Source organism: Artibeus jamaicensis, unplaced genomic scaffold (genome assembly GCF_021234435.1).
Source record: "Artibeus jamaicensis isolate MK-2021 breed Jamaican fruit bat unplaced genomic scaffold, CSHL_Jam_final contig_233, whole genome shotgun sequence".
Taxonomy (NCBI): Eukaryota; Metazoa; Chordata; class Mammalia; order Chiroptera; family Phyllostomidae; genus Artibeus; species Artibeus jamaicensis.
Window position 1 is genome coordinate 2,984,492 of NW_026521486.1, and position 14,269 is coordinate 2,998,760.

At 60.4% G+C, this 14,269-nt stretch overlaps 1 protein-coding gene across 2 annotated transcripts in view; it reads left to right on the plus strand.

The window, feature by feature from the left end:
- SHISAL1 (shisa like 1) overlaps nt 1-14,269 on the plus strand; it is a 60,589-nt gene that overhangs the window by 15,404 nt on the left and 30,916 nt on the right. For both annotated transcript variants that reach the window (XM_053661409.1, XM_037160822.2), the window contains exons 2-3: nt 10,942-11,037; nt 13,229-13,442. In XM_053661409.1, the coding sequence (XP_053517384.1) occupies nt 10,971-11,037; nt 13,229-13,442 (281 nt within the window). In that variant the 5' untranslated portion in view covers nt 10,942-10,970. The remainder of the gene's footprint in view (nt 1-10,941; nt 11,038-13,228; nt 13,443-14,269) is intronic.

The following is a 14,269-nucleotide window of genomic DNA, read 5'->3' on the forward strand; positions in this document are numbered from 1 at the left end:
TCGTCCTCACAGGGTTGGGAGGTCAGGGTGTCAAGGGCACGGCCAAGAGCACCCGGCACCCAGCAGGCTGGCTCCCTCCCCTCCCCAGTATCTGCAGAGCAGCTGGCTTTGTGGTGCGTCCCATTAGCAACCTTGGTTGGGTACCGTCACCTCCCTCAGGCGGAGACCGGTCCTGTCACCCCTGAATCACCTGACACCGCTGTGAATGGTCAAAGGCAGCCTGTCCCCGCACACTCTTCCCCACCCTCACCTTCCCCTGACCTGGGAGGAGCAGGGGGGCTGGACACCCACTTGAGTGGCTGAGCCGCCTACCCAGTCCAGTGAGAGGCGGCTGTGGGGTGGGACTCTATGCCTGGGTGACACCAGGCTCCACCTGCTCAGGTCCAATCACCGTTGTAGGAGGACATTTCATGACCAGATGTCCCCAATTAACAGATGAGGAAACTGAGGCACAGGGCGAGGGGACTGGGTGTCTGGGACTCTCCAGGCAGAGGCCAGGAATCTGCTTGGAGCCAAGTCCTTACTGGAATCAGACCATCCCAGCACCAGGGATAAACCTCCTCGAACCCGGCACCCGGGATGAGAGCCGGAACAAGGACCGGCGTGCCCCACCCCTGCGGCCCCAGGAGGACCCCGCCCTGGGGTCCTCTCTTACAAACAGTGCGCCTGAGAACGGTCTCGGACCCGGTGCCGACGGGCCAGCAGGGCCCCCGAAGCCCAGGAGGGGGCTGGTGCCACGTCGCACAGCGACTGAGCGCCCCAGTGCGCACGAGGCTGCTGGGAAGTCTGCCCGGACTCCCTGACCTGGCTGTGGGGCTGACCGAGTAAAAGTGCAGCTGCGTTGTCTCCTGTCCCAGGTGCTCGGGGTGTGGCTCGCTTTTGAAGAGCAGCTTAAAAACAGGGAGGTAGCCCAGGATCAGAGAGGTGAAGGCACTTGCCCAGGGCCACACAGCTGAGGAGAGGCAGAGCGGGGACAGGAGCCGGAGCGGCCAGGCCTGTGCAGGCCAGAGGCAGGAGGGGACGCCCTTGCGCCACGTGACGCGTTGTCCTGTGTGAATGCACTAAGTGTGCCCTTCCCGCACTTTGTCTCTCTCGGTCCCTCTGCCGGAGCACCTCGCCCTTCCCTGGTTATCCACTGCCAGACCCCTGCCCTGGGTTCAGGCCTAGTCCCACCACCAACAGGCTGCTGGGTGACCTGGGACAAGTCACTTACTCCCTGTGTCTCAGGTTCCTCATCGGCCTGGGCAAGGGGCACGCAGGCCAGGCAATGCAGAGCACTGGCGTCCTCACGGGACGAGGAAGGACGTCTGTCTCCCGCCCAGCTCAGGATGGGCAGGTTCTCGGCCATGGGGAGGAGGGCGAGGGAGCTGGCCTCCTTTACAGACAGGCTTTATTTTTTATTGTATTTATTTATTTGTTTGTTTGTTTGTTTATTTTAATATGTTTTATTGATTATGCCATTACAGTTGTCCCATTTCCCCCCCTTCATTTCCCTCCACCCTGCACACTCCCATTTCCCCCCTTTAGTTCATGTCCATATGTCTCAAGTTCTTTAGATTCTATATTTCCCATGCTATTCTTGCCCCTCCTCCCTATTTTCTATCTACGGTCTATGCTACTTATTCTCTGTACCTTCTCCCCCCTTCTCCTCCCACTCCCCTGTTGCTCACCCTCCATGTGATCTCCATTTCTATGGTTCCACTCCTGATCTAGCTGTCCTCTTAGTTTGCTTTTGTTTTAGGTGTGGTTCTTAATAACTGTGAGTTTGCTGTCCTTTCACTGTTCATCTTTTTTATCTTCTTTTTCTTAGGTAAGTCCCTTTAACATTTCATATAATAAGGGCTTGGTGATGATGAACTCCTTGAACTTGACCTTATCTGAGAAGCACTTTATCTGTCCTTCCATTCTAAATGAAAGCTTTGCTGGTTAGATCAATCTTGGTTGTAGTTTTTTGGATTTCATGACTTGGAATACTTCTTTCCAGCCCCTTCTTGCCTGTAAGGTCTCTTTTGAGAAATCCGCTGACAGTCTGATGGGAATTCCTTTGTAGGTGACTGTCTCCTTATCTCTTGCTGCTTCTAGGATTCTCTCCTTCATTTTAATCTTGGCTAATGTAATTATGATGTGCCTTGGTGTGTTTCTTCTTGGGTCCAACTTCTTTTGGACTCTCTGAGCTTCCTGGATTTCCTGGAAGTCTATTTCCTTGGCCAGATTGGGGAAGTTCTCCTTTATTATTTGTTCAAATAAGTTTTCCACTGGTGGCTGTTCCTCTTCCCCTTCTGGTACCCCTATAATTCGGATGTTGGAGCGTTTAAAGATGTCCTGGAGGTTCCTAAGCCTCTCCTCATTTTTTAAAAATTCTTCTTTCTTTATATTTTTCTGTTTGGTTATTTTTTTTCTTCCTTCTGGTTTACTCCCTTGATTTGAGTCCCAGTTTCCTTTTCATCACTATTGGTTTCCTGTGCATTTTCCTTCATTTCACTTAGTGTAGCCTTCGTTTTTTTCATCTAATTTGTGACTAAAATCAACCAATTCTGTGAGCATCCTGATCACCAGTGTTTTGAACTGTGCATCTGATAGGCTGACTGTCTCTTGGTCGTTTAGATGTATTGGCTCTGGGGCTTTGAGCTGTTCTTCAGATTGAGCCGTAATGTTTTGGTCTGTTTGTGCCTGTTATGTATGAGGGGTGGAGCCTTAGGTGTTTACCAGGGTGGGGCGACCCAGTCTCTGGGTTGTGACACTGTATGTGCGGGCGGGGTCAGAGAGGGGCAATGGCATTTTTTCTGCTCTTTTTAGGATTTCAGTCCCCTCTGCTGCTTCCTGCAAGCAAATTGGGCCCTTCTGATGCTGGTTCCTGGATGTGTGGGCTTGTGCACCCTCCAGGACCCAGTGGGTCTTTCCAACGAACTCTCTGAGCCTGGGAGCCTCTCCTGGCACCTTGACCCCTGAAAGTTTTTTCATTTGGTGCTTTTAGGCTTTAATTCCCATCTCTGGGGCCCTGGTTTGCGTGGTCTATCTCACTGCTCGCTCCTTTACCTGGTTTATCTGCATGCAAATGTGTGACCGCAGTCAGCCAGCCGCCTTGCGCCCTCACTGGGTGTGCCCATTGCCACCTCACGCCTGGGATCTGCCAACTGCCGCCTGTGCACCTGGGTCTGTCCGGCTGATTTTTCCTGCGAGACCCCTCTTCACTGCCACCGACTCTACCCCTCTTACTGGTCTGGATGAACGGTTTGTTGTTGTCGGACTTTGGTACAGTTCAATTTTCTCTCTGTTTTGGTTGCGCTCTGGTTTCTAAATCTTTGTTGTTCATAAACTTGGTTGTGCGAGGAGGTACAGTGTTACCACCTACACCTCCATCTTGGCCGGAAGTCCTGCAGCCTGGCTTTAAAAGCCACCTGTGGCTCTGGCCACGACAGAAATGCTCCTATGGTCTCCCTCAAGCTCTTTCCCAGTTCAGCCACCCTGCTTCGTGACCACTGCCTCCGCCACCGCACACCTTCCCAGCTCCCCGCCCCTCCCAGCTCTCGGGGTGGCTGTGCCATTCTGTGGGCACACCCGGTCGGCTGGGCAGAGGGCCGGGGGACAGGCCCCAGGCCCCCTCGGGGTCACAGCTGGCTGCTGTGTGAGCTGGACCGGCCCCCCCTTCCCCCACAAGCAGGCCCAGGAATGTGCAGAAGCGCCTGGTGTAGCGGGAGCTCAAATGGCTCGTCAGCCCCAAGTCACTGCCTTATCTCTGTCCTTCTCCTTTGCTCTGCTTCCCAGCCCTTTCTCGCCAGCACCCAAGCTCAGGAATCGTGGGGCGGTCAGGGGCCGAGAGTGCCCCCCAGCCCCACCGGCTGCTGTGGCCGTGTCTCCCGGGCACTGGCCCCTCCCCAGCTCCTTCCGCCCTCGGCCTGTGCACAGGCTGGGCTCCCGGGGGGCACGCTCGCCTCCAGGCCCACGCACACCTGCTCACCTGTCAGCTCAGCCTCCTCTGGGCACCCCGCCCACACCAGGCTGCCTGCGTCACGGCATGTGGGTGTCTGGTTGACTTCGTGAGGGCGGTCGGCCTCTTCGGCCCACCATGGAGCCTGAAGTCCGCAGCCCGCCATCAGTGTGGAATGAGTGAACGAGAGACTGAACAGATGCCTCCCTCACCTCCTAGGCCCTGCCAGCACCCCTGCAAGGTGGTGTGTTACCCCCGTGTGCAGGTGGGAAACTGAGGCTAGAGGGTGACATGCCCAGATCGGCCAGCCAGTAAGCGGCAGAGCTTGGGCGCCAGGCCGGGCGCCCACTTGGTGTAAGGCCCTGCCGTTCTGTCCAGGGAGGATCCGTCCGTTTTGAACGAAGGGCTCTGCCTTTTTCATTTTGCACCAGACCCTGCAAATCATGTTGCCCAGTCCTAGCCCTTGTCCAGGTCACAGCCCAGTGGAGGGGACAGGCACTGCCCAGAGAGGCCCGAGCACAGGAAAGGTGGACGGCAGTGAGCTCGGAGGGCAGCGAGCGCACGGCAGGGCCCCCAGCCACGTGCAGGGGTCAGGGAAGGCCACTCGGAGGACACAGGTCTGGGAGTTGTGTCTGAACCTGCCAGGCGAAGGGAAGGCACAGCTTGGTGGGGCACACGGGGGAGGGGCTGGAGGGTGGCCTGAGGGGCTAGCACCCTGGCCGGGTCTGGTTTGCACTCTGATGCCCCATGGGAGGCCCTCGGGGGGTTAACCGGGGGTTGATGGAATGGGATCTGCCTTTTGAAAGCTTCGGGTGGGTTGCAAGGGACGGGGCAGTTCAGGGAGACCCCGCAGACCTGGGAGATTCGGGGAGGGGGAAGTGGAGCGACAGGAGGGGCAGACTCGGCCTGCAGAGCACAGAGACGGGGCGACACGGGACCTCGGGGCCTGTTCCAGGTTCAGCGAGAGGACGTGGGCGAAGGGCTGACACGGGGCGGGTGCCAGCAGGGCCTCAGTTCACCGTGGCCGTCACTGCTGGCCAGGCAGCCCAGAACCCTGGCTGCCCATGGTGAACACGTCGCCCTCCAGTCTGTGCCTGTCGTCTGTGCGTGTACTCAGCCACCTCGGGGCACAGTGACAATGCATCCTACCTTCCTGCCGCCGCCGCTTCCTCCCGAGGGCACATGGGGTCGGGAGGGTGAGCTTCACACAGGTGCTGTGCCTCCGAAGTGGCTGTTCCCAGACACGAGGTTTCGGGGGGAGATTTTACAACAGCAAACGGACGCTGTCCTGGAAACAGACAGACAGACTCGGGACGAGGCCTGGCCCCCCAGCGAAGGGCCCTGGGAACTGGGGAGCTCGCCGGAGGTCAAACCTCGCCATGGACACCTTGGGCACTCACACACAGGTGCACATGTGAACGCTGGTCCGTCGGTGTAGGCGGGCACGCAGCTTGAACGCTGGCTCTGCCCCTCTGCCCCCACCTGCACCCTGGGGAGGCGACAGTGCGGCCTGGGGTGTGGCAAGGGGGGAGGGCGCTCTGCCCAGGGTGGGGTCCCCACAGCCATTGCTGCTGTCTCCTTGTTGTTAGTTTCAGACCTGTCTGCTGGGCACCTGCTGCCCTCGGGCCCCGCACTGAGGCCACGAAGGGCCCTGCTTTTGCTCCATGACTAATTCATGGTGCTCATACTGTTCCCGCTGAGAGAAAGAGGGGGACTGCCCAGGCAGGAGAGGGAGGGGAAGGCGTCTGGAGCACGAGGTCCGCAGAGCAGGTCCCGGAGGGCTGGGCTGGAGAAGCGGAGTGAGCAGCGACAGCAGGGGGCGCTCAGGAGTGAGCATGGACTTGAGCTTGGAACCACCCAGACTCCTCAGGTGGCAGGCGGGTGGTCAGAAGGCAGGCCCCGAGGGCGGCCTAGGAGCTGGCCTGGCGGGTGAGGCCTGGGTGGAGGCAGACAGCACGCACCACGGGCACTGTGGGAGCTCCTGCTGGACGCCGGCCCCTCCCGAGCGCTCTGACGCATTGCTTCATTCAGTTGTCACAGTGATTAGATACTATTCTTGTTCCCATTTTAGCCAAGAACACTGAGGAGACTTGTCCCAGGTCACATAGGGTATGGTTACAAAACATGGAGCCAGGACTTGGCCCCAGGAGATGTGGCCCAAGCCCAAGGGCCTGACCCTTGGTCAGGCAGTGCCGCCCTTGACTTAGTCCAGGCCAGAGATGATGCGCTTGGCCACGCCCGGTGCTGGGCCAGGGGCCAGCTGTCGGGCCTGGGGTGCCCATCGCCGCCCCTCCCTGCATGGCCCCACGTCTGCTGCCACCCCTCCCCTGCCTAGCCCGCCTCACGGACCAAAACAGATCTGTTGCTCCCGCTGGGATTTAATTCATCTTCCCCTGCTCTGTTTCTCTTCACATGCCCTCCTTCCTCTTCTCTCTGGCCTCGCCAAATTCGGTGTTTAAAAATAATCCTCAAATCTGGGAACTGCAGTCCCCAGCTGACCCCGGGGGCAGACCGCAGAGATGCTTGCCTGGCTCGTGACTGTGGATCAGTCCGCATCCCCCTAACCAGAATGTTCCTACGGCAATTTGAGCTTATTGTTGGCCACGAGCGACCGTCCTGGGCAGTTTACCAATTTTCAAAGAAATGGAACCTGGACCATAAGTCGAATCTGCCTGTGGTGCATATGTGCTTTCGGTGGGCGTCTGAGGGCCCTGCAGACCCCTCCGGGCTGGGGGGGCGAGTAAGTTCGAAGGCTGGGTTGGCCTCCTGTCTGAGCCGCCGCGTGGCTGAACGACCTTGGGCAGGTCACTTCACCTCTCTGAGCCCCAGTTTCCCTCTTCACAAGATGGCGGTTTGATGATCCACCTCACTGGCTGTTGGGAATTCCCTGGTCACATGGTGAAAACCCGGAGCCCAACACCTCTGATGAGCTCAGCCAGCAAAAGCCAGACCCGAGCGGAGGCCCCCTGCAGCACCCAGCAGCAGCGCCTGGCGGGGTAGTGGCGAGGTGGGGTGCGCACCCTTCCCGCCAGCACGCCTGTTGCTGCTGGAGCAGCTTCCTGCAGATGTCCCCTGTGGGTGTCCCAGCAGGGCGTACCGGCCGGTATGACATGCCCTCCTCACCCGTGCTCAAAGTCCCGGAGCCCAGGTCCCCCTCTGCTGACGCGAGGAGGGTCGAGGTGATGGCTTTGGCCTTGTGAATGTCAGCGCTCTCGGTCACGTGATCCCTGAGGCCGGCCCTCTCGTGGAGACCGAGCCACACAGTTCCTGACCAGGCAGGGAAGGGGCACTGGCTCCCAGGCTTCGCTGCCCTGGGTGCTGGAAAGGGAATCTTATGTAACTTCCCAGGGGGCGGATTTTTCTTCCCCTCCAGATTCAGCCTTCGGTTCTGGCACCGGAGCTGCCCTGGGAGCCTGGGCAGGTAGAACAGGCCCCTCCCCAGCCCAGAGGGTCCCCGACCTCGGCCAGGCAGCCCTAGGAGTGGCCCAGGAGACTGAGCAGACCACGAGGAGTGCGCCAGGGGCCAGGGGCCAGACGCAGCCACAGAGCGTCATGGTGGGGCACACTGGTGGTGCGCGGGACCCGGACACACACAGGCAGCGTAACCCTCACCACAGGCCCCAGGCCACCGGTCAGTTCCCCCGGACCATCCCAAGGGCCCAGGGCCGGTGGCCCCGGCTGGGATTCTCCCCCATCTCCGTGGGACTCCAGAGCCCGAGCTCTGTGGCTACTGTCCCCAGCTGGCAAGGCCCTGGTCTGGGGCCCTCCTGGGCTGAGGGAGTAGGGCATGGGGGCCAACCACTGCAGGTATTACTGGCGGGCATCCTCACCCCGTACCCCTGACGGCAGGGACCCCCATCCTCCCAGCCCCTAGAGCCCAGCTCAGACCCTTTTCAACAGTCAGCAGTCAGTGAGTAGTTGTTGAAAGAGTCAATGAATGAACACACGAATTAATGCATTAATTAATTACTGTAAGACATGGAATCTGATAGTTCTCAGTGGAGAGACCAACTTCTTCCGGCTGATGGAATGGAGGCAGGCTTCCTGGAGGAGGTGGCGTTGGAGCAGCTTCTAAAGGGATACAGGATATGGACTCACAGGCATGAGGGGAGGGCACCCAAGTGTGAATGACAGCTCCCCCCATGGATACAGGGCTTTGTAGGCAGTGGGAGCAGCAGGAGAGCGCGCTGGGCAGAGATGGAGCCCCTTCCTTCCGGCATTCATTGGACCGACCTGCCAGCTCTCAGCCTTGAGCCTCAGTTCCAGAAGTGGGGCAGCCCCACCTGCAGGGGCCAGAAGGACCTGGCGTCTGGAGACTCATCTCTGCCCCCCGCGGGTGTGGCTCCGCATCTGTGGGATAAGGCCCGTGGCGGGTGCCCTCTCAGAGGGCCTGGCCTCCTCCCCGCCTCCCCGCCAGTGTCCGGGACTCATCCCTAGGCTCCCTAGCAGAAATCCCTTCCTAAGCACTTTGAAACGCTTTAATCTGCTCCAGCCTCACCAGAGGGCCCCGAGGGAGGCAGGGAGGACACCCCGGCTCAGAGCAATTAAGCAGGGTACAGCGGGTGGGGCAGAGCAGGCTCAGGGTGGGAAGGAGAGGGCTGCCTGAGAGACGGGAGGGCCCTTCCCCAGAGGGCATACAGAAGCACTAGGGGCAAGCACTGTGCTGAGGCATTTCAGCTTTGTCTTTGGGACTTGCCACCCCATTTTTTTAAAATCCTGGCTCCAACATCCGAAGAAGGGCTCCTGCTACCCTCGGGCCCCTACGCAGCCCGGGCGCCGGTGAGGAGACCGAAGACCCGAGAGCAGGGCCAGGGCCAGATCCTGACCTTCCTGAGACTGGCCCTGAGTCTGGCCCCGCCTCCTCGCTGCGAAGTCCCCAGAGCCCATGTTGCCCCCGTGGCTTCCTGCCCTGCCAGCCACGGAGCAGGAGGCAGCGCAGCCTCAGGCCTGGCTGGCATCCCTGCTCTCTCCCTGAGCAGGTTGCCAGCTTTGAGAGTGAGGACAGGCCAGCTTATTGGTGGCCCCTGGAGCCCAAGCCGGGCCAGTGCCCCAGGACAGAGTGGGCAGTCCGAGGGGCCACTGCTGTGGGCCGCGTGTGGCCCTGCTGCCTCTCCTCTTCCGGAAGCGTGTTCCCCAGCAGCAAGTTGCACTGTGTGTGCAGACCTCTGGGGCCACCCCCGGGGAGCTGGACAGGAGCCAGCCGAGGCGCAGCCCGGCCAGGAGGGCCCGCAGGGTCTGCGCCGAGGCGGATCCTGGCTCTCCCTGTGTCCCCCACCCCCAGTGACATCCTGCTCCCAGCTGAGCCGGTGAGAACGCTCCACCCTCCAGGGGCTTCGGGAACCAAGTGCCCCAGGCTGGGGGCTCTCCGACAAATGCTCCCCCTGCCAGGAGGCCAGACCCCGAGGGGTCTGCGAGGCTGCCTCCTTATGGGGGCTCTGGGGGAGACTAGTTTCCCCTAGTTTCTGGGGGTTTGCTGGCAGTCCTTGGGGTTCCCTGGCTTGTAAGCTCCTCACCCCATCTCTGCCTCCCCCTTCCCACGTCTTCTCCCCGGGTGCACCTCTGTGTCCATGTTCCCTCTCTGTAAGGACACAGGTCGTGTTGGGTCAGGGCCCAGCGTCCCCCAGTGTGACCTCATCTCAGCCAATCCCATCTTCACCAGCCCCCCTTCCCAGTAAAAGCCGGTTCTCAGTTACTGGGGTCAGGACTGCAATGTGAATTTGGGGGGACGACATTCACGCACCGCAGTGGGGTGCCATCAGGGCCTGGCACGTGGTAGGTGCTCAGCAAATTCATCCTCTCTACCTCCCCACACTGGCTTCCCAGCGCCCCACCTCAGGGCCTTTGCCCTGGGTGCACCCCAGGCTGCAGCCCCCTCCCAAGGAGCCACCCTGCTGGTCTGGTGGCGCTCAAGTCTGCTCAGTGGAGACCTCCGCAGTGAGGCTGCCCAGAGGGCCCGTGTTGGCACCCTGCACCCCCACCCCACGCACACACCTTGCTCTGTTTCCCCTCCTAGCTCTTTGTTTTGTGAACCGCACGCACAAGTTACCATCAGCCCCTTGTAAGTGCGCGGTTCAGCGGCATCAGGTGCATTCACACGGTAGACAACATTCTCAGCTCCCCAAACTGGGACTGTCCCCCTTAACCACGAACTCCCCGTGCCCCCACCCCAGTCCCTGGCGCCGCCCCCATGCCACCGTCTGTCTCTATGAGCGTGACCCCTCCGGGACCCCATAGGAGTGGCGTCACGCAGCACCAGCGCTTGCCGGGCGGGCTCCGTCCACTCGGCATGACGTCCTCAGGTTCCTCCGAGTTGCAGCCGGAGTTGGAGTTTCCTGCCTTTTGAAGGCGGACTGTCCTTCCGTTGCCCGGATGGGCCTGTTTGGGTTTCTTCGTTCATCCGTCTGCAGACGCTGGTTGTTCCCACCTGTCGGCCGGTGCCCGTGAGCTGCGTCTGCGCGAGTCCCCGCTGCCCGTGCTCCAGGCCGTCTCCCCAGGGGCCTCGGAGCGTTTTAAATGTCCATCTGTTTGTGGGTTGTCACTAGTGAGCGCCTGCCAGGGCAGGCACGGTTGCTGTTTAGTTCTGCTTGTGTCTGTTCAGTTTACCACGGGGTCCCCGATGCCTGGAAGGTGGCTGGCCCTATGCGCACGGCGGCGGGGTTAAACACAGAAGTCAGGGCTCGTGCACAGCAGGGCAACGGCCCCCCCCCCACCGCGCAGTCGCCTCCCGAGGCCGCCCCTCGGTTATCTCCACCACCTGCGCCACCCGTCCGCTGACGAAGTCTCATTTTGCCGAGAAAAGAAGAGGAGGTGACAGTTGACTAGTGGGGGAAGGTCATGCGTTCCAGAAAGGAAATTGGATGGCCTGTTTCCATCCTCCGCGGCTCGGCCCCTGCCCCCAGCAAACCCGCGTCCCCGTCTGCGCCGTGCTCCCCGCTGTGGACGGCACAGCCAGTGTCTGTCTCGGCCGCCGCCGACCGCAGCCCACACCGGCCTCTCCGGGTCTCGTTGAACAGGCGGCGCTGGACGGACCGATGCAAGCCGAATGATGACCAGTTGTGGCCAGCGGTCCCTGAACCTGCTCACTGTCCTCTCACTGCTGATTTCGGCAGGTAAGGCTGCCGAGCTTGGTGGGGGGGAGATGTGGGGGGCAAGGCGACCCTTCCCAGGCCCATGCCAGCCCAGCCAGCATCATGGGTGCTGGCTAGGGGTGCTCGGAGTCCACTGCCCCACTGGCATCCCCCTCATGAGGAGCTTCTGTTCAGGGCTGCACCCCATGCACCCGCCTGGGGGCGCAGCTGAGACGTTTTCTCAGAGGCTGGGGGCTTCACGGTGGCTGCCAGCCAGCCTGGGAGAGGACCTCACTGGAATTCTCTCCCCTGCTCCTTCAAGTCAAAGGGCAGTGATGTCGTAGGCCTCCCCTTGTGTGGATGAGCACACCCTGAGGCTTGGGGAGGAAGCCAGCTAGCCAGAGACAGCCCAGCCAGTGAGGGGCTGGGATTCGAACCCCCGCTGCGTGACACCCGGGCCCCGCCTCCTAGCATCAGCCTCCTAGGCCATGCCGGGGCCCCAGCTGGGGTTGCAGGTGGGGTCTCACTCTCCTGTTGACGAAGATGGGTGGAAACCCAGTCCTTCAGCGTCTCCAAAGCAGCACCGGCTGACCAGGGAAGCTGCTCTAATCCCAACAGCAAGGGTGGCCGCGCACGCTGAGCCCTGACCGGCTGAGCCCTGACCAGCTGAGCCCTGCCCGTCACCCCGTCTCTGTCTGTCTCTCCCTGTGTCTCTCTCGGAACCTCTGTGCCCCCTTGCTCATCTCCACCTCCAGCATGTCATTCCCCAGGCCCCGCGTCCCGAACCCAAGCCCGTCAGCAGTGCCAGTCCACACTCCCTGGCCCCAGCCCAGTGCTTCTGATTCAAAAAGTCCAAGGTCCTGCCCACCAGCCCTCAGAGCACGCAGCTCGGCAGCTCACACTTGGAGACCGCAGCTCTGGGCCTCGGTGTTCTCATCCATACAATGGGAGCACACGGGACTAAACGAGAAGGTGTACCTCTGGGGACTTACTCGGTGACCTCTGCATCCCCTGAGAGGCCTTCTGTTCCCCGAGGAGGTGGCTGAGCCGGGGTCCTGGTGCTCCCCTGACTGCTGAGGTGTAGGGACCCGGCTCCCGCAGTGGCTGTGCTCCCTTCCACAGAAGAGAGCGCTGGCCTTAGGGCAGGGTCCAGGGGCTCCCCAGGCCATCCAGGGGTCCACCGGCCAGCACGGCCGCACTGGGACACCCCGAGCAGCTCGGGCAGAGGACACTAGGAGCTGGGTGGGCTGCATTCTGACCGCCCCTCATGGAGACAGAGCTTCCAACCAGCCAGAGGAGCATGTGCCAAAGCAGCGCCTTTGTGGCTGGAGAAATGTATTCAGCCAGCGAGGGCCCTTTTCAGTGATACAAATTAGATACAGCGATCCCTTTTATGAAGGTACTAATTAAGCCCGAGACAGCGGCTCCAGGATTTTTCCATTGTTATATTTATTCAAGTTTCTCTCCTGCTTATCGCCATTGGCACGACAGTAATAAATGCCGTCCTGGGCTGGCAGCAGCCGCAGAGGCTGCACAGGGGCCTCCCTCTGAGGCCAGGGCAGCTGTCACTAGGAGGCGGGGCCACTGGGACAGGCCTCTGGGCACATTCAGGTCTAGGGAACTGCTTTAGTAGAAACCAAGGTACGCAGCGGGTTCCCTTTCTCCCCAAGGGGGACTGGTTCTTGCACCCAGAGCCAGCCCGGGCTTGTTGGCAGGCCTCCCCCGAACCCTGGCCACACAGCGGCAGAGGCGGGTAAAGCCAGTGATGGCGGCATGCAGAGGGCTCCCACGGGGGGCAGGCCTGGGTGGATGCCCACTCCACCAGCACCTCCCAGCTCAGGCAGGTCACGGCAGGCCTCCGAGCCTCAGTTTCTGCATCTGTAAAGTGGGCCCTCAGACCTGCCCGTTACAGTAGCCGGCTGGCCTAAAGGAGGCAGAGCCTGCAAGGCTGTAGCTAACTCATCCTGGGTGAGTGCCTGCGGTGTGCAGAGATGCCAGGGAGGGTCCACGGGAGGAGTCCAGGTGGGGGCCACAGAGTGTGCAGGTCTGTGGTCGGAGGGAGGGGGTGGGAGCCCGGAGGGGCCTTCCTGATGGAGGTGAGGCTCGCTCGGTGGGCAGAGACCCGCGGGACCCTAGGCCAGACCCACCAGGCCCCACCAGGCCCCACCAGGCCCCACCACTGGTGCTCCGGCCTGTGAGGGCACCTGCTGAGCCCCGGGCCTCTGTTTTCCAGTCCTGTCCGCGCATTTCCGGGTCTGTGAGCCCTACACCGACCACAAAGGCCACTATCACTTCGGCTTCCACTGCCCCCGGCTCTCGGACAACAAAACCTTCATCCTGTGCTGTCACCATAACAACACAGTCTTCAAGTACTGCTGCAACGAGACGGAGTTCCAGGCGGTGATGCAGGCGAACCTCACGGCCAGCTCTGAGGGCTACGCGCACAAGTAAGTGCCCCGCCCCCGAGTGGGCCCCCCTCAAGGCTGGGCGTTGGCTGTGCACCCCATGCCCCGGGGCAGCTGTTGGGGAACAGCAGCCAGGATGGGGGGTGGCTGCGAGGAACCTGGGGGAGTTCAAAGGACCAGGTTTTCTGGCTGGTTCTATCCTCAGAGCTTCGGCCTTTCCATCTGAGAAATGGGCGTGTGACGCCTACCTCTCAGGACTGCTGCCAAATTAAATGAGGTCATGTGTGTGGAAGGCTTTTAGGCAAAAAGTGCTTGGGCCTAAAACCCAGGGGACCCAAGTTCCTTCATTGGTTCCTTATTCGTTCGACAGTTTCTTGTTGGTACCGTTGACCCAGAGGTTACTCGGACACAGCCTCCTTCCCTGGGGTGATTGGAGAACCTGAGACGGGGCCGATGGAGGGGGCCCTGAGGGGTGGTCAGAGGGGCGGGTTCGGAGCAGGAAAACAGTGGGCGTGTGCTCAGGCGGAAGCAGCCTGCGCTTCTCTCATTCTGAGCGGCACTGAGCATCCGGTCATGCGTCGGAGAGCCGTTTGTGTTTCTCTTCCTCTGAGCTAGCCGTATACGGCCTCTGTTGTATCTTTGTCCATTTTCTTACTTATTTATAGGAACTCTTTACATGTGAAGGGAATATGCATTACAAAGATTTTCACAATGTGTCTGAATTTGTGATTTTTTTCCCCATGCTCAATTTTTAAAAAAGATTTTATGTATTCATTTTTAGAGAGAGGGGGAGGGAGGGGGGAAGAGAGGGAGACAAACATCAATGTGTGGTGTCTCCCGAATGCCCCCTACTGGGGACCTGGCCCTCC